At 42.8% G+C, this 27,023-nt stretch overlaps 2 protein-coding genes and 1 non-coding gene across 3 annotated transcripts in view; 1 reads left to right on the forward strand and 2 right to left on the reverse strand.

Annotated features, from left to right (window-relative positions):
* jmjd8 (jumonji domain containing 8) overlaps nucleotides 1-1,033 on the forward strand; it is a 14,084-nt gene extending 13,051 nt beyond the window's left edge. The window contains exon 9 of the mRNA XM_057861380.1: nucleotides 275-1,033. Coding sequence (XP_057717363.1) covers nucleotides 275-355 — 81 coding nt within the window. The 3' untranslated portion in view covers nucleotides 356-1,033. The remainder of the gene's footprint in view (nucleotides 1-274) is intronic.
* kpnb1 (karyopherin (importin) beta 1) lies at nucleotides 445-26,055 on the reverse strand. Its single transcript, XM_057861378.1, has 22 exons — nucleotides 25,696-26,055; nucleotides 25,055-25,113; nucleotides 19,351-19,533; nucleotides 19,060-19,260; nucleotides 18,611-18,763; nucleotides 18,476-18,535; nucleotides 18,313-18,402; nucleotides 15,877-15,987; nucleotides 15,684-15,785; nucleotides 15,377-15,601; nucleotides 14,948-15,139; nucleotides 14,744-14,874; nucleotides 12,704-12,851; nucleotides 12,553-12,624; nucleotides 12,341-12,485; nucleotides 12,193-12,275; nucleotides 8,974-9,081; nucleotides 8,766-8,909; nucleotides 8,590-8,695; nucleotides 4,158-4,272; nucleotides 1,326-1,487; nucleotides 445-1,243 (listed from the first exon to the last, which is right to left on the reverse strand). Coding segments are annotated over exons 1-22 (2,631 nt in total). The 5' UTR covers nucleotides 25,736-26,055; the 3' UTR covers nucleotides 445-1,242.
* Nucleotides 8,410-8,553, reverse strand: LOC130904998 (small nucleolar RNA SNORA79). The gene has a single exon (XR_009061001.1). It is a non-coding gene; the product is annotated as a small nucleolar RNA SNORA79 (small nucleolar RNA).
* Nucleotides 26,056-27,023: the final 968 nt, after the last annotated feature.

The raw sequence follows: 27,023 nt of genomic DNA on the forward strand, positions 1-27,023 counted from the left end.
GTTAAATGACTTGTCATATTCGCTGTTACCACTAGAAGGAAGTGTGTCCACCCAAATAGAAAAGACTGCAAATACTTGCAACAAATGATTACGCCATTCTAATGACTGTACACGAATACTCGAAGCAGCAAAAATTTGATTCGAACCCCCCCCCCCCAAATCGATTAATCGTACAGAATCTGCATATTTCTTAGCACTCGCCAATAATGACAAAAGACGGGGCTGATGAATCGCACTTTTTTTAAATTGTTGCATTTTGTTCCGTCAACTACAGGTTCTTTATTTCCCTGACCGCTGGTGGCACGCCACGCTCAACTTGGACACCAGCGTCTTCATCTCCACCTTCTTAGGATGAAGACAACTTTTCACACTTGTAAAATAAAATCTTTAAAACGTGAAACGACTGTTTGCATTGTGTGTGAATGAGGTGGCACAAGCTTTGGAACAATATAGACTTTTATTAGTTCACTCAATAAGAAATGAAAAGACTCAATGACAACTCAACTTGTCAACACAGGAAGTTGTTCTCCCAACAGCTGCTGCAGCTCACCAAAATAAAAGCCCCGGAAGCTGTTTGCTTCAGCATTTGGAGCGTGCCAACTCAACTTCCCGTTGGCCAAAGAAAAAAAAAAAAACTTGCCGTGTATAAAACCGCAAAAACAAACAAAAAGATGGTATGAAAAAGGGTCAAAGTCCAAAGCGAGTCCAGGTTTCGGAAAGAAAAAAAGGTCAACAAACGTGGGGTGCTTGGGGAATGTTTCACAATCTTTTATTCGTTTTGAACCATAATGGAAAAATAGAACCTTTAACAAACGTCTTCAATTCTCAAGCAAAAATGTTGAGTGAGCCAAAAGCCAAACCAAGTGCAGCCGCTTCCTTTGGCACCCGCCCCTCAAGTGCTTTCATCGGGCGACGCGTCGTCGGCGGGAGGGGCTCCGTTGTCTGTCCGTTGTCCGTCCGGTCGGAAGAGACGCCAAAGCAACAAGTCCCGATTTTAGCCCCTCCCCGCCGCCAGGAGGCGGGGCTTTCATTTAAGGGAGGAGTCAGTTGTCCGCAGGCTGTCGGGAGGGGGGGAGAGGGGCAAGAAGACCTCAAAGTGGTGATGTCATCATCTCACGCAGACACTCGTCATCGTCGTCGTCGTCATCATTGTCAATCGGGCCGACAACGTCGTCCATTTTGTCCTTAACGTCCAGACGTCCAAATGCACACGTGTGTTGCTTGTGTAATGCTGCCGGCTCATCTGACGCAAAACAAACATTTATTAGGATATACAAACTCAAGAGTAGATTTTTGTTTTAATTTATATGGTGCTTATTTCTGACCAGGCCTGGTTCTTGAGCTTGCGCAGCTCCTTGGTAGCCCAAGTGGCCAAGGTTTTGGTCCGGCTGGTTTTGGAGCGCCGTCCTTCGGTTAGCATGTCGTTGATTAGCGGTTTAGCTTCCAGCAGTTTAATGATGTCCTTGCCGAACGCCGTCAAGAGGTCGCTGCCGCATATAGCAACACATGGTCATTTGCAGGAGATGGACTTTTACATTGGCAACTAAACGGGAACTTTTTTTAGGGGGATGGGAATTTTTTTTTTTTTTTTTTAAAGATTTAATTAGCACATTTGTAAATAATTCATCTTGATAAATCATTTTAATCTCATACTATGGTCACCCGAAAAATATTTACATTCTTATTTATTTTAAAAACATTTCAATCTTCTTCTAGTCCGTTTTTTTAAAGCAAAAATTTTAACATATTTTTATTTTTTTTAGTTAATTTAAAACAAATGTTCAAAGCTTTGCTAAATTTATTCATTTAAAAAAAATTAAACAATGTTTAAAAAATTTTTCAAAGTACATAAAACATTTAATGGTTTTTAAAATCCTCCAGGTTTTTTAAAATTTCAAATACCTTTATTCAACTATTAATGTGTACACACAAAAAAAAAAAAAAAAAACGGGACAGCTCTCCCCAACTGTCCTTATAAGCTCTTTAAAGGAGCCACTGACATAAGGCTTGTAGGCTCTAATAAGTCACATTTGTTCTCTTTTACTAAAATATGTTATTAGAAAAAAATGTATTATTGCCCTCCATTTATAAATCTATAATATTTAGTACATGTTTTGACCTACGGAGGGCGCCATGTTTTGTGCACGCAATGCACGCTGCGGGTGATGACGCGGTTGGGCTGTACTGGGAGAATAGCTGTGCAAGCAAAGCCAGTATGACGTCTGGCATGATTTTGTCACATTGTGTTGCAGGTCATATTGTTTTGTTACAGAGCTGTGAGATGAGTTCCCGATGTAATACCTGCATACAAATCCAGCTCATCAGCAGTGTCTTTAAACCAATCCTAGGTGGCTTGCCTAGATATTCACTTGCTGTCATTTGACAGTTTGTATATTCTTTCTTGCTAGTTGCATCACCGCTTTGTTTTTTCTTTTCTTTCATTTGTCTATCTCTCACCATGGTTTTCCTTTTTTTTTTTCTTTTTAAATTGATGCCGACCTACTGTCACTGACTCTTTGTGTCTACCTTTTTGTGTGTTCAATAAACCCTTTTACGCAAATTTATGAAATATCAACAGTGCTGTCCTGCTTATCACTTTTCCGCTCTGGTTCAAATTGGAAGGGCAGAACCGACGTGTTTATGTAGCTAAAGAGTGACACTTGTAGCTTGGCAGTGACGTCACCTCCCAGAGTGCATTGCGTAGTCAACAACAATGGCGATCGACTAGTTAAACTAATTTTTACAAATTTGATTAAAACTAAAACAAAAATGCTCTTTAATATCAAATTATTACAACTCATACTCAAATTTATCTTTCAAGAATTACATGTCTTTATCCATGGTAACTAGGGTTGTTCCGATCATGTTTTTTTGCTCCTGATCCGATCCCGATCGTTTTAGTTTGAGTATCTGCCGATCCCGATATTTCCTGATCCAATTGCTTTGTTTTTGCTCCCGATTCAATTCCAATCCTTCCCGATAATTTTTCCCTATCATATACATTTTGGCAATGCATTAAGAAAAAAATGAATAAAACCCGGACGAATATATACATTCAACATACATAAGTACTGTATTTGTTTATTATGACAATAAATCCTCAAGATGGCATTTACATTATTAACATTCTTTCTGTGAGAGGGATCCACGGATAGAAAGACTTGTAATTCTTAAAGGATAAATGTGACTTTGTATATTGCGACTAAATATTGCCATCTAGTGTATTTGTTGAGCTTTCAGTAAATGATACTGCAGCCATTTAACTTCTGCCCAAATGCATGATGGGAAGTGCAACCATGTGCGTAGGGCTACCAATTGATATATCTTCTCTGCGTTGGGAAAGAACATAGGGTGTTAAGAAAATGATCAACTACTACCTTTCTTCCCCACGTTCCCACATTATATTTAATTGCTGAGAGAAGTATTCTAAGGCTTTAGCCACTTAAAAAATGGGACCAAAGGCTGTCAAAATTCTCTCTACTCATTATACATTGCCTTTAGGCGCTATCTATAGGTAAAACGGCGTCTTTATAGATTGCACGCGACAATGCGCGAGTGGGTCTTGCAGCGCATGCGTTAATTACTTAACATGATTAATTAAAAAAAAAATTACTGCCGTTAACGCAATAAATTTGATAGCCCTACTTTAAGCCAAAACTACTCTGGATGAGTGTAAGACATTTTGTCTGTAACGTTAAATACAATTAGAAAACAAAACAAAACAAAAATAAATAAATAAATAATTTCAAAAGGCATGTCGAATATTTTTTTGCCGATTCCGATACTTTGAAAATGACGTGATCGGACCTGATCGATCGGGATGACATCTTTAATTGTAACCTTTATCTTTTACATTAATTAAAAAAGGAGAAAGCTGTTCTCGTTTTGTATATTTCAAATCATTCCTTTTAATTTTTTTTTTCATTTTAAGTAAAAATTAAATATTGTTATATACTTTTGTTTTATTGTAGGACTTTTGCACACAGAGGACACTAAGTGTCCAGTTTAACATCCACCATCTTTGAGAGTTTGCGTATCACGCTCTGGAACACATCAAGTGCTGGCCTTTGCCCTTCAATTCTCAAAACAAAAACTACAAAATGCCCCAAATTTGCTCATTTAGCAACAGAGAGGTTAGAGTTGTCGTCTGGCCTTACCCGATGAGTCCAGCCGCGTTGCCCACCACCACGTCGGAGTGTTCGTCATCCTGGGCGATGTGATGGATAAACGACAAGATGAACTCCACCTGAGGTTGCACTAGCAACACGTCCGCTGATTCCACAAAAAAAAAAAAAGATAATTAGGAGAAGCACACACATGTGCAATCAACACAGACTTGTACGAAATCTAGATCAAGGGTCTCAAATTTGCGGCTCAAGGGTTTTTTGAGGCCAGGGGGACAATAATTTGGAGCCCACTATTTGACATCAAATGTCAAGAATTTTGTAATGAACAAATTAGAAGTCCTTCCTTTAAATATACTTTAAAAAAAGGCGTGGCCCACACAAATTTTGCCCTAGGAATTCATTTACAGCACGGGTGTCCAAACCTGTCCTCAAGGGACGCTGTGGGTCCTGGTTTTTGTTCCTACCAATCGAGCACAGACAGTTTAACCAATGAAGTTTGTGCTAAAACAAGCAGCACCTGACTGCAATCAACTGATTACACTTATGAGACACCAGATTGGAGAAAAGATGTCGTCTTGTTTTGTAGGAATGAAATCCAGCACCCACTGCGGCCCTATGTGGAATAGCTTGGACACCACTGATTTACAGTGATCCCTCGTTTTTCGCGGTTAATGGGGACCAGAACCCGCCGCCGTAAGTGGGAAAACTACGAAGTAGCGCACCCCACCCAAAAATAAAATTGTTCATTCTGTTCATGTATTTATTCAGATCGATCATTGAATAGAGATACCTACCTAAAAGACATTTTTTTTACCCTGACCCCCAAGTATAATTTTAAAAAACATGTGGAAAACACAGACGAGGGGGGAAAATGCACCCTTCTTCAAAATAAACTGCTGTATTTTAAGCCAAAAGAACATGCTGCCATGGCAGTTTCATGATGCATGAAGCCCCCAAACTATTTTTAATTTGTCTGTTTTACCCTGGAGACCCCCGTTTATAGACACCGCGCAAACGCTTTTGTTTCAACCCAGCCATAAAAAGTAAGTAATTATATTATTCAAAAGCTATCATTTTTATCTTAGAATCATTAAATTGTGTCAAATTCATGTATATAAAAAAAAAAACCCTTAATAAAATTATTCACTTTCATATTCTAAACTTTTTAAAAAATTACGTCACAATGAAAAAAATACTGTGTTAATTTGTCACGGATATATACCTCATAGCTATCACTTAATTGTATTTTTTTGTTACTGTCGCATTTCCCCCGATATTTTAAATAATCGGTCCGATCAAAGAAAAATTGGAAAGAAAAAAACAAAGTTTAAAAAGGCGAAACATTTGAAAAAGAAAATCTCGACCACTCCTTGTTGTCTGCGATTTCTGCATTGCGACCCTTGTTATATTACCGTGTTTCACCCATAAAATTCCCAAAAGGTCCGGCTGTGGCCATTTACAGCTGTGTCTTTGACACTCAGTGATACATGCTACACAAAGTATTTAGATCGAAATAAGGTATGTATGCGATAATATCTAGTTAAAATCATGGTGTCTTAATTATGCTCTCTCACACTCTTATTTCAAGCTAGGGTTTAAAACATTTTTTTTTTAAAATGCCCTCCGGTTCAAAATTTTTCTTCCCCCAGAAAATTGAGATTTTAGCTTTCCAATTAGGGCTGCAGCTATCGATTATTTTAGTCGTCGAATAATCGAGTAATCGGTTAAGGAACATGAACAATTAAAATACCTGAGCCGAGCCTCAAACAGTATAAAAAATAAGGATCTATGTTTAACAAAAAATAATTGAATAACTTACATAGCAAAAGTCTGCGAGCTTAAATGCTATAAAACACAAACTTTTTTTTTTTTTTAAACAATGCTCTTAACAAATGGTTCAGGCACATATTCCCACCAAAAAATGGCTAAATATACTCAAACTAAATTCTGAATACATTAAAAAAAGCTAACTCAAAATAAAACTTCGCTTAGGTTGGTCAACATGGAGCAGCTGGATTCACCCATGTGAAATGAGGCAGACTAGAGGGCAGAGTATCCACTTAAATCAATAAAACTGAATGCAAACACTTTCAAAATAAACCATTACAACACCACAATAATCAAACGAATACTCCAATCAGCAAAATTCAAATCTTTTTTTTCCTAATCAAATACTCGAGTTAATCGATTAATCGTTGCAGCACTATTTCCAATGATGTATCACACATGCATATCAGACAATTTTGAAATTTGGCCAAATTGGGGGTCTCAGAGCGGAACAGTTTTTCGCCATATATATATATTTTAATAAATGTTTTATAAGCACTTTAAATGTAATAATTATGATAAATTTTAAACTTGTTATTGTCCCACAGAATTGTTTTTAAACAACACAAAAAAACTAGACACCCAATCCATTAAAAAAAAAAAAAAAATGCTTGTGCTTATTAAATGCTTCATTGAGTGTCCACTCAAATCCGCACCAGCTGCTCACTTACACACAATGAGTTGCCACAGCAACTGTTTAACAAAAATGATGATTGACGCATAAGGCGCTTTGAAGGTAGAGTCTCTGGCAAACAAACAGCAAGGAGAGGGTGGGAGGGAGCGAGTGTGAGAGTGCGATTGGCTAGAGGCAGCTCATCTGTATTTTTTTAAATTGGAAAAACTAGGGCTGTCAAAATTATCGCGTAAACGGGCGTTAATTTTTTAAATTAATCACGTTAAAATATTTGACGCAATTAACTAGAGCTGGGAATCTTTGGGCACCTAACGATTCGATTACGATTCAGAGGCTCCGATTCGATTATAAAACGATTATTGATGCACCCGCCCTCCTTTTTTATTTATTTATTTATTTTTTAATTTTTAATTTCTTTTTTTTAAATGTTTTGTACATTAGTTCCAAAATTGTTCAAAAATACTCTCAGGCTAAACCAAACTACTATTTTAGTATCAAGTTAACATATAGCAGTAAACAAATATACAAAAATAACTGCAAAAAAAAAAACTCCAGTCCCCATTCTGTATCAGCAGCTTTAAACTACATTCAATTAATTTAATGTTGTGAATCAACCGTTGTTAAAATTGCTCCCGTTATTCCATAGAAAGTTTTAAAACTATTTTAAAGATAGATTCAAGTCAATATTTTACCGATTTAGGAGTATTTTTGATAAAAAGTTAATTAGGTTTGCTTGGAAGGTTCGCTACAACAGCCTTGCAGGGAAGTGTACAGCTTTAAGATGGCGGCCGTTTACTAACGCCCGCATCTAGCTTTTTGTAGGTGTGCTGCTAACGCTACCGAAGCTATATTGCAACTAGTCCTATATAAATGATATCTACCGTAACATTATGTGGATGTACTTTGTAGCAGCTTTTTGGCAGCAGTCACGTATGTTGTTGCGTTTTTTTTATCTCGTGGCATGAGTTGAGCATTGGCATTACCCGAGGGGCCGGGTAATGAGAAGCATGATGTTTAGCTACTCTCGCTCCGTTCCTCATTGACCGCGCGGCGCGCTGAGTGTGTTGTACTTCCGCTTTACTTGGCATATTTCAATAATCGGAATTTGGATGTTTGTGAATCGTTCTCGAATCTTCCACGGCTGAATCGCGAATAATCTAAGAATCGGAAATTTTGCACACCTCTAATAACTTGTAACTAACATTTATCTTTTATGAACTACAAGTCTTACTATCCGTGGATCACTTAAACAGAAAGAATGTTAATAATGCCATTTGTGGATTTATTGTTATAACAAATACAGCACTTATGTACAGTATGTTGTATGTATATATCCGTCTTGTGTCTTATCTTTCCATTCCAACAATAATTTACAGAAAAATATGGCAATTTTAGAGATGGTTTGAATTGCGATTAATTACGATTAATTTTTAAGCTTAATTAACTCGATTAAAAATTTTAATCGTTTGACAGCCCTAGAAAAAACAAATCCACGATGGTCTAAGGGCGCGAAGTTTGAAGCGCGAAGTAGCAAGCGATCACTGTATTTTGATTTTTTTTTTTTTTTTTTTAACAACATGTTAGCCAGAGCCAAAGGGTATTTTGCAACATGAGTTCCTTTTTTGGGGCGAATACTTGATGCAGGCCCAGACAATTTCCAGCAGAGATAAAATGAGTTTGAGACCCCTGCGCTAGATCAATAGAAAATTGTTTGTTCTCATCACATGAAACTTTCCTATTTCTGTTATGTCATGTAATCAATTTAATCTACTCATGAGTCTGACTTAAATGCTTTGGAGTGTTTTTTTTTGGTTAAATTAGGTTTGTGAGGTCCCGCAAAACCAGCAAGCTGTTTGACGTTTGGCATGTTGCCTGCAGCTTTCTGGGTGAAAAAGACCCCCAATTTCTCTGTGATGTCATCAAAGCTTCCTGCTGGACTTCAGACAGGAAGCGGAACGGACATCAGCGTGCGTGTGATAGAAAAGAGTAGAAGAGTCTTACGGTGGACATTCTCCTGGTCACCCTTCAGCCCCTGAATGATGCCTGTGTACGCCTCCAGACAACCTGAACGCAGCCCATTTAAGTAGTCCACCATGTCGTAGTCAGTCTGCAGCACACGTAAAAAAAATAGTTTTGAGTGTCGCGACAGTGCTCAGTGCGTCCATCAGCCGGCTCACCTTGTCCACTTGCGCCAGGGATGCCTGGTGCAGCGTATTCAACACCACATCGAGGTACTTCTTGAACTCTCCTCCGATGGCCATGGCAATGTCGCCGAACACCGACAGAATCTGCGGCTTCACTGACCGGTGGACGTTCTCGTTCTGCGCGCGGCAAAAGCAGCTCAGACGAGAGGTCCGGCAGGCGTGGCGGTTTGTAGTCACTCACCCCGAGGTTCTCCAGGAGGAGCTGCATGATCTCGTCGCAGTACGGAAGGATGTTGGACGAAAGCGCTCGGCACAGGTCGCTCACCAGACCCACGGTGGCGAGACATACCTGCAAGATGGACAAGCCGCTTTAAATTGAGTCGTCTCAATGAGAACTCTTGTAAATAGGAGTGGGAACCTCTTGGTACCTCACGATACGCGATACAAAGTTCACGATAATGAGATATGGCGATACAACGATTATCTAAATATTGGTCAGGAAATCATTCTAGGATATTCTACAAACAACTTCTGCTGTGAATTGTAATGAGTTTATCACTTGTAGACATCCAATCCATTTGAAGTGGGAGGGATGGCAGCGAATGAACATTCGTTCATTCGCTGCCATCCCTCCCACTTCAAATGGATTGGACGTCTATGGCCGGTAGTGGCAGCCAATGCCAGGCAATGAGGTAATTTTGGGCCATTTAAGGTCATTTTCCTGTTGATTTTGGGGTATTTCATGGGTCACTTCATGTTTGAGTTACAGAACAGGAAGTGACCAGGGAATCACCTGAATCAATGGGCAGTGACTCAAACTCAACAGGAGATGACCTGTAAATGCCCCAAAATGAACAGCAAGTGAGCTAAAAATCGGACAGAATAACTGTAAATGCTCTGATTTCGAATGAACAAACGTTCACAGTCTAAATGATTGGGCGTCGAGCACCATCAGTGCAGCCTTATAGTTAACAGACACTATTATGGTGGAAGATTTTGGTAGCAACTTATTGGTTCCCTTTTTTTTTAAAACAGACACCTTTTTAAAACGATATTTCGATTCTTGGCAGGAGCATTTCGATAACCTTTTGGGATACAAAGTATCACGATATATCACCATTTCGACATTTTGTTACACCCCTACTTGGAACAAACCAATTGTTAAAAATTTAATAAAAAATAAGTGGGACCCGTGTGCATTTTGCTCAGGCAATTTTGTTTTAGAAAGCTTGTGACCTCACATAAGCCCCTTTCATACTTATATCCCGGTAAATTCCCGTGTAAGGTGACACGGGATTTAGCCGTGTCATGGTTTTCATACATGGGGAAATGTCCCGGGAACAAACCGGGTTGTGTGAAAGTGGCTTGATTTATCCCATGGTGCGGGGAGGGCGGCTGGCGCAATTTTAGAACCCGGACATCATTTTTGGTCAGCATTTGCAGTCACATTCTCTTGGTCAAATCATGTTTTGTTAGAGTGTAGGGGCATTCCCAACGTCGTACTTGCAGCCAATTCAAGCTCAAACTCATTTGCTCCCAAAAACGTATAAATACGTTCTATTTTTGATTGTTTCAGTGTCCCAGAGACGTATTTATACGTCTTTTACGGGGTTTTTTTTCCACAAGAGACATCTCTGGGTTCTGATTCAATTTAGTTCCAAAGCACAAAGCTGAAAATCCATTTTAAAGCAATTAAACAGGCCACTGGAGGGCAGTAGCGCATTTGGTAAGACCCCCAACTTGACTCAATGGCAATGAACGGCCGGGCCGCACAGCCGGGGCGCTGGCGGAAGACGACCGAATGAACGTCCAGGATGCCAGGCGGTGGACAACCGAGCAGAACAACCGGTAGGATGCCTGGGATGCCAGGCGCTGGACGACTGAGCAGAACGACCGGGACCACCAGTGCAGCGGTCCGTGCTGCTCGCGAGCAGAGCCCGCAGAGACTCAAAAAAATTCATCTTTATGAGACAGGCGGAGATGAGGGAAAGGTTTACCCGGCTGTCGCGGCCACAGCAGCGTCATCTCTCAGTTATGTGTAAATAAATTGCTACTTTGCTATCAAAACCTCTATTTGTCTTGTTGTTATTTTGTACAAGGAAAACATTAATTCAGATGTTTGGGATGTAACTAAAGCAAAAAATAGCTGTGTTAAAGTCGAAGTTATGTTTGAAATGTATGCTTTCACAAAAAGCTCAATTTATCTTTTTTCATCAGAAATTGGAAAATTGCTCAAACTAGGCTATTTTCTAATGCTGATTTCTAAAGAATTGAAAAAGATATGAACTTTTTTTTCCTGCTCAAAGAAGAGAGTCTAATCGTTCTTTTGGCGGGTGTTTGTGTTTATATACAGTGGGGAGAACAAGTATTTGATACACTGCCAATGGGTTTTCCCATTGACAGTGTATCAAATACTTGTTCTCCCCACTGTAGCAATAGAACAGAATTTTCTGTGGGCCTTGCAAAATCTGTCAAAATCCAGTAAAACGGCTGGGAGTGAAGGGGGTTGCACCGGTGAAAAGAAAATGGCTGGGAGTGAATGAGTTAAGACCAGTAATGTCAGTAACACATTAATGTAATCTGCTTACTTTCAGTAACGACTAACGAGCAATCTAATGCGCTCATTTTTCCAAAAGATGACAAAAGATCTCAGTTCGTTGCTAACTACACTGGCTCAAAAACACTGGGGACAGCTAAAAACTCCACCTTCAATTCAAAGAACCACTTGTAATTACAGCACAGTGCTATTTAATTGAATATATCAAAACTATGAATGAACATGTGAAATTATGTCTTTGACCAAAAAAAAAAAAAAAAGATAACAGAAAACAGGTTTTACATTCAACTTTCTTCAAAGTATCTACCCTTTGCTCTAATTACTTTTTTGCACAATTTTGACACAGTTTCAATGAGCTTCAGGAATTCTAAATATCCATCTTGCCTCCTAAGGTGTGGTCTTGGCTAAGCAATGCAGTCTCTAAGGTGCTAGTCACATGATCTGTTCGAAAAATAATTTGGACCCATTATGAAATACTTTGAAGAATTCTTGTTAATTTCTTTCATTTTTGTTAATTTGCTTTACGACTTTTATAGACACCATTTAAATGGCCAGGTCTTTATTTTAAAGGTGAATTTCAGAATTTTTGAATTTTTTAAATCCTGGGATTTTAACAGTGTTCAGGTATATGTGAAAGGCGCTTCTGATGTCACCTCTGTGCCTATTCACACGCATAATCAAAATTAGATTTGGACGAATAAATTATTCAAAAACGTTTTTCTAACCATCAGGTTCACATAATTTTTAATGGTTCAAATATTTAGTTTATTGCTTTATAAGGCCTGAATTTTGTAAAAATCAATTTCATGAATGCTTTTCAATGACCCGCATAAACCCAGGGCTGGATCACTCCCCGTCAATGGGTGTTTTCAATTAGAGCCCCATCTTCAAATGGCAGCCTACCTGATACTCTGCGTAATTCTTGAGGCCGATTGTGAGGAAAGGCTTAAAGGCCTCCATGTACTTCTGGAATTCTGCTCCCAAAACTGCAACACCAAATCCCATCTGAGTTTCGACGTCAGGCGTCAAGACTCGGATCTGCGCGTCTTACCCTCCACTAGTGTGCCGACGGCCATGAGCGCCTCCTGCTGCACGCCTCCAGAACCGGCCGTGCTTTGGAACATCCGCAGCAGCGAGGCCATCACCACGTCCGAGATCTGGACGGTGTCCTGATGCTGCACCTTGCGAAGAACATTCTGGGAGGAAGCACGAGAAGGTGTCAGGCGGAAGTCGACACGCGCCCAGGGACTGTGGACGGCTCACCTGCAGGGTGGCGCACAAGAGCGACTGAAGGTCGTTGAACTGGATTCTGTCCGAGGTGCTCTGGATGTGCGACTGGAGGTAAAAGATCAAAGAATGAGAATTGAACATATCGAGGACGACCACATTGAAATTGTTAGAATAAATTTCCCACCTCCATCTGCAAAACCTGCTGCAGCCTTTGCATGATGACCACAGTGGTCTTCTGCACAGCAGGGTAACAGTCCTTGGCGCTGTTCTTCACAATCTCCATGAGGGCCTCGTAGGCAGCAGAGCGCAGGTTGTTCTGATGGCCGTCGGGTCTGCGGGCAATGTGAGCAGAGCAGTCACGTCTCCGGACCGACGCGAAGCCAGGGAATTGCTAACATTTGCTGCCATGTACCCTTTAAAAGGGGCATTCTCTCAGGCAAAAAGACACCCTTTGAAATCTTGACGCAAATTTACAGCAAATTAAATGACGTAGGAATGATTATTAGGAAGAATTAAGAGATTGGTTTCAAAGTCTGTTGACAAGTTTGACACAGGGTTCTTACAGGTTACATAGAAAATATTGACTGTTAACTCTTTAGATGCTATTGACAATTAATACAGTGGTAGCTCTACTTACGAAATTAATTGGTTCTGGAAGTAGTTTCATAAACTGAAAATTCCCTAAGTAGAGACACGTTTTCCATGTAAATGCTCTAATCTGTTCCAAGCCCCTCAAAATACAGACATAAATCCTTTATAAAGGATAACAATGAATCGAAAAATGTAACAAATACATTTGACAATTATAACCCTTTCCCACTGAAACTAGTGGGTCAATGCGCATTTTTTTCCAAGCCGATGCAACCCACTAGCAATTGGCATTTGGCACCTTTCCCATTGACAAAAAAAGTTTTTTTTTTTTTAGCCGTCTAACACCCCACCCCTCCTCAGCCTTGCGCAAGGTTCGTGACGTCACCACGCTAAGATGCGCTTCGACAAGTGCGACCGAATTCATTCAGTTCAAGGAAGTAAACAATGCAAAGCAACATGGAAGCCTCCTTTCCGTTTGTGTTCTCAGTTTTCATGCTTTTTACTGCCCTCAAAATGGTCGAAATGCAGCAAAGGATCAACACTCTGCTTGTGCTGGGGCAACGTAGGCGACGTGAATTTTGGTTTGAAATTGAAAGGAGTCATGTATGTCACAGAAGGAGGAGAAGAGCCTTTGTTTCATCTGTTATGGCTATTGCTAACGCTGCTACACCGACTGTTCGCCGTATGTGGATCCGGGTTAGAGCACATGGTTTTTGTTTTTGTTATGACGCATCACGTACTAGCCTACGTCACCACGTAGATTACGGTGTTGACTGTTGACCCGGGGTTTTGCTTTCACACTGCATGACGATCAAAGCAGAGGTGATTTTAACGCGGGTCGATTGACACGGGTCGAGGCGGTCACTGCACCTTTCCCCCTGCCACCAAAAGCCGATTGTTAGTGGGTTGACACGGGTTTTTTGGCCAGTGGGAAAGGGGTATTACAATATTGCACAAAGAGAAAATGAGTTGTGCATAATGTAGAAAACTAAGATTTCAATACGCCCACGTACAGCTGTCGGAACATCTCATTGCCCGAGGGGCGAATGAAAAGGACACTGGGATACACACATATGAATACAGTATAGGTCCTTGTTAGCCAATTGGATGCCAGGAAGATGCTTGTCAAGAGCCAATGGCAGAGCAGCTATAAGTATGTTACCGTCGGTAAACTCTGGGAGTTGCGAGTAGCACCCCATACTGTATTAACGCCTAACGTATCCTGAAATTTCTTTCGTAACAAGAGATAATCTTTTCCCGTTGAGGTGTGTCATAACCTGATGTAGAGATGTTCCCTAGGTAAAGGTACCACTGTATAGGATTACTGTAGAGCCGTTAGAACAGTCGGAAAGCTGTTGAAGTGTTTCCTCACTCGTAATAGTAAGATACTGTGTGGTCAATGTAAAAACAGTTCACTCTCACAGCAGATTTAGTTCATTCAGCACAGTCAATGCTGACGCATGAGTCAATATAAACACTTTTTTTGCCATGATCATTTTTTAAAGTCTCCAGCACTGTGTGTGTTGACTGTTACTTGAAATTTTGATTTAGGTTTGTTATTTTTGTTTAGCTGGTTTAAAAAAATCTAACTTAAGCAACAAGCAAAAGCTCGTATATCTCCGTTTTCTCTGACCTGTCGGTCGTCTCCAGCAGTTTCTGGACAATGAGCTCAAAGGAAGACGACAGGCAGTATGTGCTGGGCTCTTCCTGGTCCTCGGCTGCCTCGGTGGCCTCGTACGCCGCCTCCGCCAAAGACGTGAAAGCCTGAGGGGACAAGTGACGGCCAGGCGTCAGCTCCTCGACACGCACGTCGACACCACGCCAGACGCAAACGTACCCAGCACACGTTGTTGGCCACCCGAGGTTCAGCACCCAGGCCCTCGATCAGACACTGCAGGAGCGGCTGTAGGTAGACTTCGTTGATGACTGCCTCAGGCAGCAGCTCGCAGATCCGGCCCACCGTCCACGCCGTGGTGTCCCTCACCGCCACGCTCGGATCCTTCATCAGCTCAATTAGTGTTGGCATGGCCTGAGCAAAAAAAAAAACAAAAAACAATGATTGTTAGGCGATCTGTATCCTCCGATGTTGGGAATTCATCTAGTGGCACCCGTAGAGGGGAGCCAAGCGCGTCAATGGGCCTCAAAAATGGTTTGCACGTCGAGTGCATTTGTTTTAAAGTATCAACTCATTGGCTGCCATGGACAACGATACACATCCAATCCATTTTGACTTGGACGGCTGGAAAGGATCATTCGAGCATCTCACCTGGATGACGAGCGGTTTGAGCTGGCTTGGATCAGGTCCCTCCAAGATGGAACCAAAGGCCATGACGGAGGCATCGCGGTATCGCCAGTCGGGGTGTCTGATGTGACTTTTAATGAAGGGCAGGATGTGCGGCACCACGTCGCCCTCGCAGCACGTAGAAAGCAACAACAGACAAACGCCGGCTGCTTTGCACGGGTTCCAGTCATCGTCGTCGTCATTCTCGTCCTGAGCGCCACAGACAGATGTTGCACAAATGTCAATGCTGAGGAGAAGCGAGAAAAAAAGGGCGTGGAAAGCGTGACGCTACCTGCTTGATGAGGGTTTGTGTCAGAATGGGGACCAGGTACTGCAGCGCCCCCTTGGCGTAGAACTTACTGGTGTGCTCAGGCGGTCGGCCCTGCTCCGATGCCTGGTAAAAGCACATGAGAGGCATTCATTCTTTACTGAAACACTAGAAAAGGAATTTCCTGTGAGCAGAGAACATACACAAGCTCACAAACCTCTGAGGCTTCGATGGCGAGATCCATCTCTTCGTCACATACGTTGGACCAGAACTCAATGCCCTGAAGCGCCACATCGTCAATCTCGCTTTTCATCGCCTCGATGGTGATCTGAGACATACAAAAGGTTTTGCTTTACATGCGATTCTGTGCTATTATGTTGCTTCTCAATGATCGGAGAATTTTCCTCCTCACGAACGTTTCTGTCTAGTGGGGTGCCACAAGGTTCGATTTTAGGGCCTGCTCTGTTTACACTTGTTACTTTTAGGATCAATTAAAAAAAAAAAACTGGTGCTTCTCAATGATTGGAGAATTTTACTCCTCATCAACTTGTCTGTCTTGTGGGGTGCCACAAGGTTCAATTTCAGGGCCTGTTCCATTTACAGTTAACTAGTTACCGTCAGGATCAAATATAAAAAAAAGTATCTCATTTTTATGGCAATCACTTGCAGTTGTATTTGCCTTTTAGACCCAATGAACGAACTGCTCTCACTAAATTAATAGACTGGATGTCCAATGTGAAGCAGTGGTGAGCACTGAAATTTGCACCTTAATGACAGCAAAATTGATTGTATAACTTTTGGCTCACCATCCATGATGAATGCCCTTGAACCGAACTCCGGCTGTATACAGTGGGGCAAATAAGTATTTAGTCAACCACCAATTGTGCAAGTTCTCCAACTTGAAAAGATTAGAGAGGCCTGTAATCGTCAACCTGGGTGTAGGTTCCAAACCAAAAAAAGGCCCCCAGCTCGACGCGCTCTTCGTTTCCTCACAAGCCCACCGGACAGCGGCAAAAAGGACTCTCACTGCTCGTATTGAGTTCGTTCATTTAATCCAACAAAAAAACGACTCCACAGAGCGATATCCAAAACGTAAACAAAGGAGCAAACAGAGGCAAATAATGAGGAAACGAAAAATTATCCACTTCAAACGTAAAAGAGAAACATAGAACGTTAGAGAGACTAAATACTTATTTGCCCCACTGTAGCTCCTTTTTTTAAGACGCATGAAAATAAATCTCTGATATTCGATAACAGGCTCAACTTTGACAACAAGTTTTTTCACTTTTTCCCCCAAATTATATTATATATATTATATATACTAATAAATGTTTTTTAAGTACTTCAAATGTAATAATTATGTTAAGTTTCTAACATGTTACTGTCCCACCAAATTATTTTTAAACAAGAATAGGCAGAAAAATGCTTGGCTTTATTAGTTGCTTCATTGGGGCCGTTTACATGGCGACTCTCCGAGAATACGAAAAATGTCAAATTTGCATTTGCGTCTCCATTTGAACAATGTCGCGATTCCCCATGAAAACGATGTAGTATTCATGCCAGGCCCTAGGGGGCAGTGCAGATTTACCGGGCGACAGAGAATGATGCACTTTGACCCCACCAAGCTCCCTCAGCCCGGAAAAAAAATATGCTCGCCCACTCGAAGCAATGTCATTTTTCTTTTGCTCAAAAAGGCACAAAAATTGAAACGTTCAACATATTTAAAAATATTATTAAAACAGTAAATTAAAGCCGACATTCCGCCACATTTGCTGTTTTTAATGTTTAGTAGCACCGCTGCGCACGCCCAATGTGACATGTACGAGTGCCGAAGTTAACGACGCGGTCTCGCGCTGCAGGAGCCTTTGATATGCATGCCGAGGAAGCCCCCCTCAACCCCCTGCAATCGGATTCTTCCACTTTGGAGGCAGGATTCAGAATTTTTCGTCTTCGCCTTCAGTCTTCGCCGACACCATATGCACGCGAGGCGAGTCCGCAACTCAGTCATTGCGTCTTTGTGTCGCAGAGTCGCCATGTAAACTGCCCCATTGAGTGAAGAAAGAAGTGGTCAGCCTGATCGGCCCCAACACTCTCACACCTCCCAGCTGCTCATTTACACACACAGAGTTGCCGCAACTTTTTAACAAGTTAAACGATGATTGACATATGCGGCGCTCTGATCTTGCCAGAGAACCGCACATCAAACATTGAACATCTGTCAATCATCGTTTACCTTAATAAGCAACTCCAATGCACTCACTGCCTGACAACATTGAGCAGGGAGAGGGAGGGACAGAGAATGAGACGAGCTGTCCCGAATAGATCGCTCGTCTTTTTTTTTTTTTTTAATTGGAAAAAAAAATCTGCGATGGACTGAGGGCGCGAAGTTTGAAGCGCGAAGTAGTGAGGGATAACTATAGTTCTGTTTTAAGAGCAAGTTTATTCCAGCTCCGCCTCTTGGACAAAGTAAAGCCTTTTCTTAGGCGCCATGACCTTGAACAAGCAAATCGTGCCTTCATAAACTCAAGGCTGGGCTACTGCAGTGCGCTTTATGTTGGGCTACTCATGATGATTTCTCCATATGGGATGAGGTAACTGATTGCAGTTTTGGATCTATGTGATGGGTCGTCACTTGGTTTGCTGTCAGTCTTACCGCAAAGAGAGCCGGGCCCATGTAGGCCTCCATGTACTGGTAGTACAATGACATGATCTTGACTAAATTCTGAAGAGCTGCCACTCGCACCTAAAAACAAAAATCACAGGATGAGCTGCATGCATTTTAGCGTGAGGTCCCAGCACCCGATGGGGTTACTCACTCGTGTGTCCGGACACTGTGTGGCCTCGCACACCACCTGCATAATGACGTGTCTCTCCGTCTGCGACACATACAAGCGTCAAACACCGAGAAAGGAGAAACGCTGTGGCGGGCGAGCAGGGCGGCAACAGTGCACCTCCTTGTCAAAGTTGGCTTTGGTGAACTCCAGTGAGTTGAGGAGTGCGTTGGTGGCGGCCAGTTTGACATTGTTGCTGGGCTCCTCCTTCCTCATGCCCTGGATGATGGCGGTCAGGATCTGGTTGGCGTTTTCCTGGAGCTGTTCAGGATCCTGACCACAAAACACATTCAACTCATTAACCAGATTTGAGTAAGCCTACTTAGCAAAAACCTAAACCTAGTGCCGGCTACACGAAATTCGATGCTGTTAGAACAACACGCAAACACATAATTCATTATTGTTTGGACGATATGTATTAAGAGCTACATACGTCAAATGATCATCAGATGAGGTTAAAAATGAGGAGCCGAAAGAACAGATTAGTTCTTAAATGTAAGAAGCCAAATGCAAAACATTTTCTTAAGCAGAAAAGGTAAGCCTTTGCATTGGGGCTAGCGGCAACTCACGATGTCCTGGCAGATGTAGCCAATGGCCTCCAGGGTGGACTCTTTCATATGCTCGGTGCTGGAAGGGCCCGTCACATTGGCAACCAGTTGCGGGATAAGCTCGGGCCACTGGTGCACGGGAATCTCAGCACAAGCGATACCGGCCACGCACTGTGACGCTGAACTGGGCCGGTACGTCTCCGTGCCCAGCGTTTGCAAAACCTGCCGGGCAGCAAGCATCGTAAGTTATGGGTTTTAGGCTAGGACACCCTATCAAAACGGACAACGGCAACTCATCCACCACCAACTTACGTAGTTTTTTATCTGGCAACGAGAATTGGCGTCCACGGCCAGCCATCTTTGCTGGTATCTAGCTTTGACGTCCGGGTCTTTGGAGGTCAGCGAGTTCTTCACCTGCAAGCCGGCAGCCACTCGAGCCACCTGAGTGTTTCCCGGGTTGGCCAAAACCTTGGACAACTCCACCAGGAAGGTCGGCTGAAAGGATAACATGTCAACAATTAGTAAAACGGCTAGCAGAATCGCTTCCAAAGTTCAATGTTTTCAACAGTAAGTATTCCAAAACTCAAATGTTTATCTTGCAAATATTTTTTCCCCCTGCAAGAGACAGAAGCATCTCTCAGAGACCTCAAGTAAGAATATTGATCGATGTTTAGCGTTTCCATGGGATGGATTAGATTGTTCCTTAACAATCTAAGGCAGGGGTCCCCAACCTTTTTTGCGCCACGGACCGGAGTGATTTGGGTCTTTTTTTTCACGGACCAATGTTCTGTCAAATTTTGCACCCTTATAAAATTTTGCTCCCAACACGTTTATGTCGGTGAAAAAAGCCTTTTATATTCAGTTGGACTCTCAATGTTATCCAACGGTGTAAAAAATTATATGCATATTAAACATACAAGTGCAACACGAAAATGGCGTAAACTAATGCTTAATGACACGGCGAAGTCGCTAAGTGATAGAGTTGCGTGCAGCTAACATGGCAAACGTAAGTTTATATTCAGGGGTGCACATAAGTGGTCCGCATGCGCGCATGCGTACTGGACGTAGACAAACGCGCTGGCCCTCAACGGCTTCCATACGCTTTTGCGTACCGATGGCTGACCACTGTATTTGCGGCGGACACGAGAAAAAAACTACTCAAAATGTCGAAGAGGCAGGCCACACTGAGTAATTACTTCCGTGTTCCCCCACCCCCGTCAAAAGACAGACAGACGACAGAGACGTCACCGGAGCTACCGAAAAAAAGGACTTTTGCTGAAAAGTGGCTACAGGAGGTACCACGGCTAGAAGCAAATGATGCTCGCACGGAAATGCGATACAAATTGTGCCGTGAGAATCCCAATGTCGCCGATAAGAGCAGCGCATTTTATGTACGGTCAAAGAATTTCAGCCATCCAAACTTTGAAAAGCACGAAAAAAACAGCATGTGGCAATTAAGCAAACTATCGATGTCAAACAGGACCCCACTCGCGGCGAGTCCACAGGGCGAGTGACTCGCCCTATGGACAAGTGGCGGAATAAAGGTAATGAACAGCGACATGCACTGACAAACGTGTTTTTGCTTGCATTTTACAAAGCTAAACATGCATGTTCAATGAGGTCTTATGAGGAGGACATCCCACTTTTAAAAAGGCTTGGAGTTAATGTGGGAGCCGCATAATGCCCTTTATTTTGAATTGGTGCTTTTTATTTCTTTACATTTCACTTCAAAGTAATGGCAATTTTGTTGTGCCAGTTGATGTTAATCAAGCATTAATTGTTAATATAATTAATTAAAGTTAATTGGCTCTAAGTAAAGCTTGTCATAAATTTATCGCATCAGGCGGGTCGGCTCTCAAGCTCAATGAGGACCAAGTTACATCTCCAGGTCCTCCTCTGAGAACCTGGGCAAAAAAATTATGTGCACCCCTGTTTATATTCCTTTCTTGAAAGAAAGTGTACTTTGGAATCGCCGCAGTCGCGGTCATTTTTAACGTTACGCGCATGCCAAACTTGTCAGAACACCAACAATGTGTGGCAGAAAAATACAGCAAATATAAAATAACATTTGTTTTGAGCCCCATCGTGTCAAGTGCAGGGAAAATACAACTCACCCGCTGAATTAGTGTGAGGCCTGAGCTTGTTTCGTTTGTTTCAATACTCTCCTAGCGACATCAGGCTATTTCGAAATGACGTTAATTCAGAAACTCTGGACTGTTGTCTCAAATGTACGTTTAAGGTCGTCGTGATTTGCGATCTCTACAAGCTGATATTCTTGTTGCACGGACATGCTCGAATCACTCGGTTTATTAACATACGGGGTCACAAATCCATTCCTTCGCAGTTCGTGGGTCTTTAGTGATTGAGAAGTAGCATAGATCTTGTTTTCTTGAGGTCGTAGGCTCATCTTCTGGCTTGTGAGTTTCCCTTTTCCACGTAAAAAATCTGTCCAAAGATGTCTTTTTCTGTCATTCTAGTGTGGGGGCCAATTATTTTCGGGAACAAATGTGATGGGTGACAACCTACATCATACGTTATTATCGAGGCCAAGTGCACATAGATATACAAACAAGATGTACTGCTAACAGTCCAAGCAATGCATTTCTATGACGACGTCCCTTTCTGTAGTTGTATATCTAGAGTAGACAGGGATATTGGCGTGTTAAGCGGCACAGGCCAAAGTCAATCGGCCAGAACACAGTCGTTAATATATTATTTCTGCGCCGCCAGGTACCAAATGCGCCACGGACCGGTACCGGTCCGCGGCCCGGTCGTTGGGGAACCCTGCTACAAGGTCTGTGGACGCACAGGCGCAAGCCATCTCATGAGCCTCGTGACATGGTGATTACGTCACCCACTCGTTTGCGGTACCCCTCTTTCAAAAGTGCGAAAGTGGAGCTTCATCCTTGTTTTTACTCTGTCAATAGACCAAGTAAAACCGGAGACAATGCCCTTAGAATGTTATCGCCTTAGTTTATGTCAACTTATTTGTTATTTCTTGTCCTTTTCCCAATCGGAAAGCATGGAAGCGAACAACATATTCCATGATTCTATTCTGACGTCAAACCGCAAATTAAAATTTTTGCACGCGAGGTCAAGGGCGTGTGTTGTGAGAAGGAAGAGAAGGCTCGCGTATCAGTGACCACGATTAGGAGTGATTGTGAAGAGTTTATTTGGAGATCTGTAAACTGAACTTTGCTTTCTTTCAAAAACTTGATGAAGAGGATGACTCAGATGTGTCATCTTTGGACGAGTCTGTGAGTGATAATGTTTACATAAATATGTGTGTGTTCAAGATAAAGTGACGGGTGAAAAAACAAACCTCACAACAAGACGTCCTCCAAACACTTTTTAGCCGCGCTATAGGAACAATCTATGGAACCTTTTTTGGGGCCAATGTCATTATTTTGCGTGTTCGCACATGTAGGAAGTCGGGACCAGGATCTCGAGTTACGAGAACCATTTCAGTTCCTTCTGAGGTAGGGACTTTCAGTGGGGCCATAGGAACTTGATTACGTAAGTGTTTGGTGATTTACTGAAATCAACAACTATGCCCCTTAATTCTGTCACGTCTCAATTAGCCGCCATATTTATTAAAAAAAAAAAAAAAAAAAAAAAAAAAAAAAAAAAAAATAACTACCCTGTACTAAATCAGAGTCCTCCTCCAGTCTCATCATGAGATACTGGATTTGCTCGCAAATGGAAACCATTCCCTTCATTCATGCAAGAATTGCTGTTGAATCCTCGACGATCTTCATTTCGTTTCTATCCGTTCATTTTAGTTTTCGTGGTTTTATTTTGCCAAAGGTGGGTGTGGCGAGTAAATAATGCGTCACTGTCGTAGACTACATCGTCACAGCAGTTTGTATCAGGCGCAGTACCCATGTGTGTAGGTGACTGCCTGGCAAAAGAGTTCATTTAACTACTGGAGAGGCCTAAAGTTATAGGAACTAAATACTCAGGTTTTTACAGTCCATAAGCAGCTTTTGTGTTGGATGGCATATTTTTGTGTTATATTTGCACTGTTTTGAACTTTTTAGTAGTTGTTCTACTGTATATAAATTGTTTTGACCATGGTATGTATAAAGGCCAAAAACGCAGATGACCATACCTGCTGTTTCTGTTGAATTATCAAACTATTCAGTCTCTTTTTCCCTCCTATTGAATGTTCATCCGAACAAGTTGAATATATAATATCAAGCTTCGAAACGGTTTGTTGAGCATGTTTGGCTGTCAATTAGGCTCGAGCGTTTACGTCACAGCAATGAGGGATCTCGGGAGATTTCGTGAGATTTGACAACAACGCAGCCATATTGGAAGCAGGTCTGGTTCGTGGGACATTTAAACGGCAAATACAATTCAACTACGAGTGCCACAAGATGGAAAAAAGTTAGGAAAACTTCGAACTAGCCAGTTCGATACAGAGACAAACTCGTTATTAAAGCGAGGGACAGATATCTGATCAAACTTAAGGATGTGAACAACGTTGACCCTTACGAGCAAGCCGAAGGCAAATGGAGTAAATTACGCGAAATGGAAATTCTGCTGTATTTGGTGTAAGTTACTACACTCATCACCAATTCCGCAATTACAAATCGCTACAAAGCTATGAACAGTTTTGCTGCGGATGGGTACAGGACCTGCACATTATGACCGTATCAAACGGCAACACCATCATCTTGCAAAAGTAGGCTATGTGTGTTTACCATTTTCATTGCCATGAACATCTGAATTTGTGCTGTGCTGAGCTGTGATTGTTAAGTGACAAATCAATGCTGTGTTTTAGAAAACAGATTTACCTTGCTCAATGTTTCCCAGTTGGCCTACTGCAAGCAAACTCACTTCAGAAATTTACGTAGACAAATGAAATTAACTTACCGGAGTGGAAGTGCATAGAGCAAACTCTGTGTACAACTGTAGAATTAAACGTTATATCCTTTCTTTTGATCAAGGCAACCCATGCCATTCTTCGACGTTTGTTAAGTTCAGATATGACCTTCACCTCGCCTTTTCTCCATGTAGGGATCCGGAAGAAGCTCAATGGGGTTCCGTCGATCTGTACATTCTCCTTTCTATTCGATCGGTTGTTGTAATTCTTTACCGCACAATAATTCCCAAACATTTTTAAAGAGCGACCTGTGTCGAAATGCCTCACTGTTTATGTTTCCCGGGGTTCTGATACCGAACTTCCTGCTTCCAAAATGGCGAGAGGGGCGGAAATCTCGCGCATGGGGAGGGGGGAGTGCTAGGTCATACACACGAGCCTAATAGGACATCAATGTTACAAATTCTGACAAATAAATTTTGGATTTTTTTGTAGTTATGGGCCGAAAGGTCGGGGCTGAGAATAGCAATGCATTTTTAGTTTTGCATTGCTATTTTTCGGCCCCTGACCTTTCTGCACATCTCTAATTTTTTGGTCTTTGTGAGCCTAAAATGTTAATTAGTCAGAGAGATGAAAACAACAGTTTGAACATGAAGGTTATGTTGTCCTGATAAACAGGACCCAACAAGCCCATTGTGAATAATTCTTTGAAATATGAAGGTAACATTAAAGGGTTAACCAATTGATGTCACGATCCGGATCGAAGGTCGTTAAGTTTGTCGATACGTGTCAAAATGTCCGGTTATCGGCACCAACAGTTGGCCAGTATCAGTAAAGCACTTGAGCGTTGTTTCGAAAACCAACAATTTAAAGCAACAAAACCAATGCCAACTCTCATGAGTGTTAGGAAAAACCCCTGAAACGCATACAGTGTATTAGGGCCAGTGACGTTGCTCACCCACAATGCATCGCGTGGCACCACCGGTCTAAACTTTAATCGGTAACGAATATTAGTCTTTACCAGCGTCTTAAATAACAGCACGACGAGTGCCCGAGGTGGCCCCGAGATACCTCCGGGGTCACATGCGAGCGAGCCGAGCCTGCCTTTAGGGTGCGCCGGGAGGGGCTGATGCTAACGCTAATGCTAGCGCCGGTCAGGCGGGCTCCACGCTCGCGCGTCATCTTACTCACCAGGTTCTCGATGGCCGCTTGCTCCAGAAACTTCTGCGCCGCCTCCAGCTCATTCCGATCTGCACATAATCAAACATGACAAGTGAAAAGTGGCTCGAAAAGTGTGAAAATTGAGCCACCAAAAACGGCAAGGCGCCAACGTGCGCGTTAGCTTGCTAGCACTGCAGCTCGCGCTCGGCGTCCACTCGGGCCCGCTTAACGCAGCAGACACCACAATAAAGTTTGCCAGTCCACTCGGAAGTGGTTTAATACAACCAAACTAGTTGGGTGAAGGGCCTCTCGTCTGTCCAGAGAGCGTAAAAGAATGTTGACGACGGCAAATAGGAGGAATGCTAGGGTGCTAGCCAAGCAGCTAAAGGCATGGGCAGGGTCGCGACACCACGACGACGTCGACAACGAAGCCCATAAACAAGCGCGTCTGAACCAAGGCGACTCACAACATGACGACGAGTTGAGGCCGGATGGTAAACTGAGCGGGCCGACGCAGCCGCACCGCCCCGGTTAACTCGTTGCTAGCAGCCAAATAGCCGGCTACCTAGCCGGCTAACTAGCTAGTTAACAGCCCCAAACTTTCACCGGTCGACCGGCGCCGCCCCGTCCGGCCAACGGCGGCCCCGGCGCAGCCCGTTTGAGCCACTCGCCTGGAGAGATAGTCTTCTCGAGGATAGTGATGAGCTCCATTCCTTCCGTCCGTCCGCCGGTGTCCGGCAGCCGCTCGTCCGTCTATCAAGACTTTGGGTGGCCGCCGCGCGAAGCCCACAAGATAGACTGAGTGGTTCCGGTTCTCGCTCAAGAGGCGGAAGGTCCCCCGTTGCTCGGCTATGGGCGTGGATTGTTGAGAGCGCTCAGGGGTCGCGGTGGTGGTTGTCGTGAGCTGAAGCAGCCTCGCCGCCGCCCGTTCGCATCGCTAGTGAAAGGCCGCGCGATTTCAGCCGGCGGAAGGATATCACAGCAAGGGGCCGCGCGCTCCCGGCCGGCGGAAGGATACGGCGACGCCTTCAGGGAGCGTCGGACATGGTCAACGCCGCAGGGCGGAAACCCCGCGCGCGTACTTCTTCGCCAGTTCCGGGTGCTTGATCCGAGACGACCTCGCTGTTCATCTGTCAAGCGGCGAATCTCATCGTTTATGTTGGTGACAAAAACTAGCTGATAGGTAGTAGTAGGAGCAAACTCGGACCAAGATTGCGATTTGTCGGAGACTTTGAACGCAACGGCGCGCCCACACGAGACGCAAATGCTTGCATTTCCAGGCGAAGGCGCGCGCGTACTTTGGACTTTTTGTTTCGCTTGAAGGACCAAAGGCGACGACGCGGTGACGTAATCGGCTCGTTACAGAGCTAAGAGACTTGACATCCCCCCTAATATGTATGAAAATAAAATACACAAAGTATAAGGTGGGAAATTAGGGGAAAACATGCAATATAGTGAAAGATTTTTTTAAATTAATTTGTCACCTGTATCTACTCATTTCCTGCCACTGACAAAACAGACGTCAGATTCTTTTAAACTGGAAGGAGTTTGTGTGAATGTTCGTTTCAGTACCAATGGAATGGCAGAAAATGAGATAATTATTCAACTTATTAGTGTGCACAAACACCCATTGATATGGATTCATAAGAATCAACGTTTGCTTTAGTGTGCTTAAAGCAACACTGGGCAACTTTTCAGGTTTGGTCGATTTTAGCAACGCAGGTGGACTAAAGCGGTAGTGTTTTTCCTTAAGACAGTTTCCCATGAGGACCAGCGCACAGTGTCGTAAAATCCTGATCTCCCGATCGCCTGCAGATGGATTAAACAACACTTAGTTGGGGGGTAGGGGAGGATGTCACGCCAGCGAGTGAAAGCCGGACCAATGTTTGAGTGTCCTTTTATCCTGCTGGCCTCCCTTTTTCTTTTTGGTCTACTCGGACAATACTTAGTCTTTTTATTGCTCTGCCATCTTTGCAGAATTTTCATGAAAGCGTTCGTA

Source organism: Corythoichthys intestinalis, chromosome 16 (genome assembly GCF_030265065.1).
Source record: "Corythoichthys intestinalis isolate RoL2023-P3 chromosome 16, ASM3026506v1, whole genome shotgun sequence".
Classification (NCBI taxonomy): Eukaryota; Metazoa; Chordata; class Actinopteri; order Syngnathiformes; family Syngnathidae; genus Corythoichthys; species Corythoichthys intestinalis.

Bases quoted from the DNA above. Each gene is read 5' to 3' on its own strand.
- kpnb1 (XM_057861378.1), bottom strand. From the start codon at position 25,735: ATGGAGCTCATCACTATCCTCGAGAAGACTATCTCTCCAG. The intron at 18,764-19,059 runs GTGAGTTGCCGC...TTTTGTGGTCAG, and splicing joins GCTACATCTGCCAGGACATC to GATCCTGAACAGCTCCAGGA. The intron at 1,488-4,157 runs GTAAGGCCAGAC...TATATGCGGCAG, and splicing joins AACGCGGCTGGACTCATCGG to CGACCTCTTGACGGCGTTCG.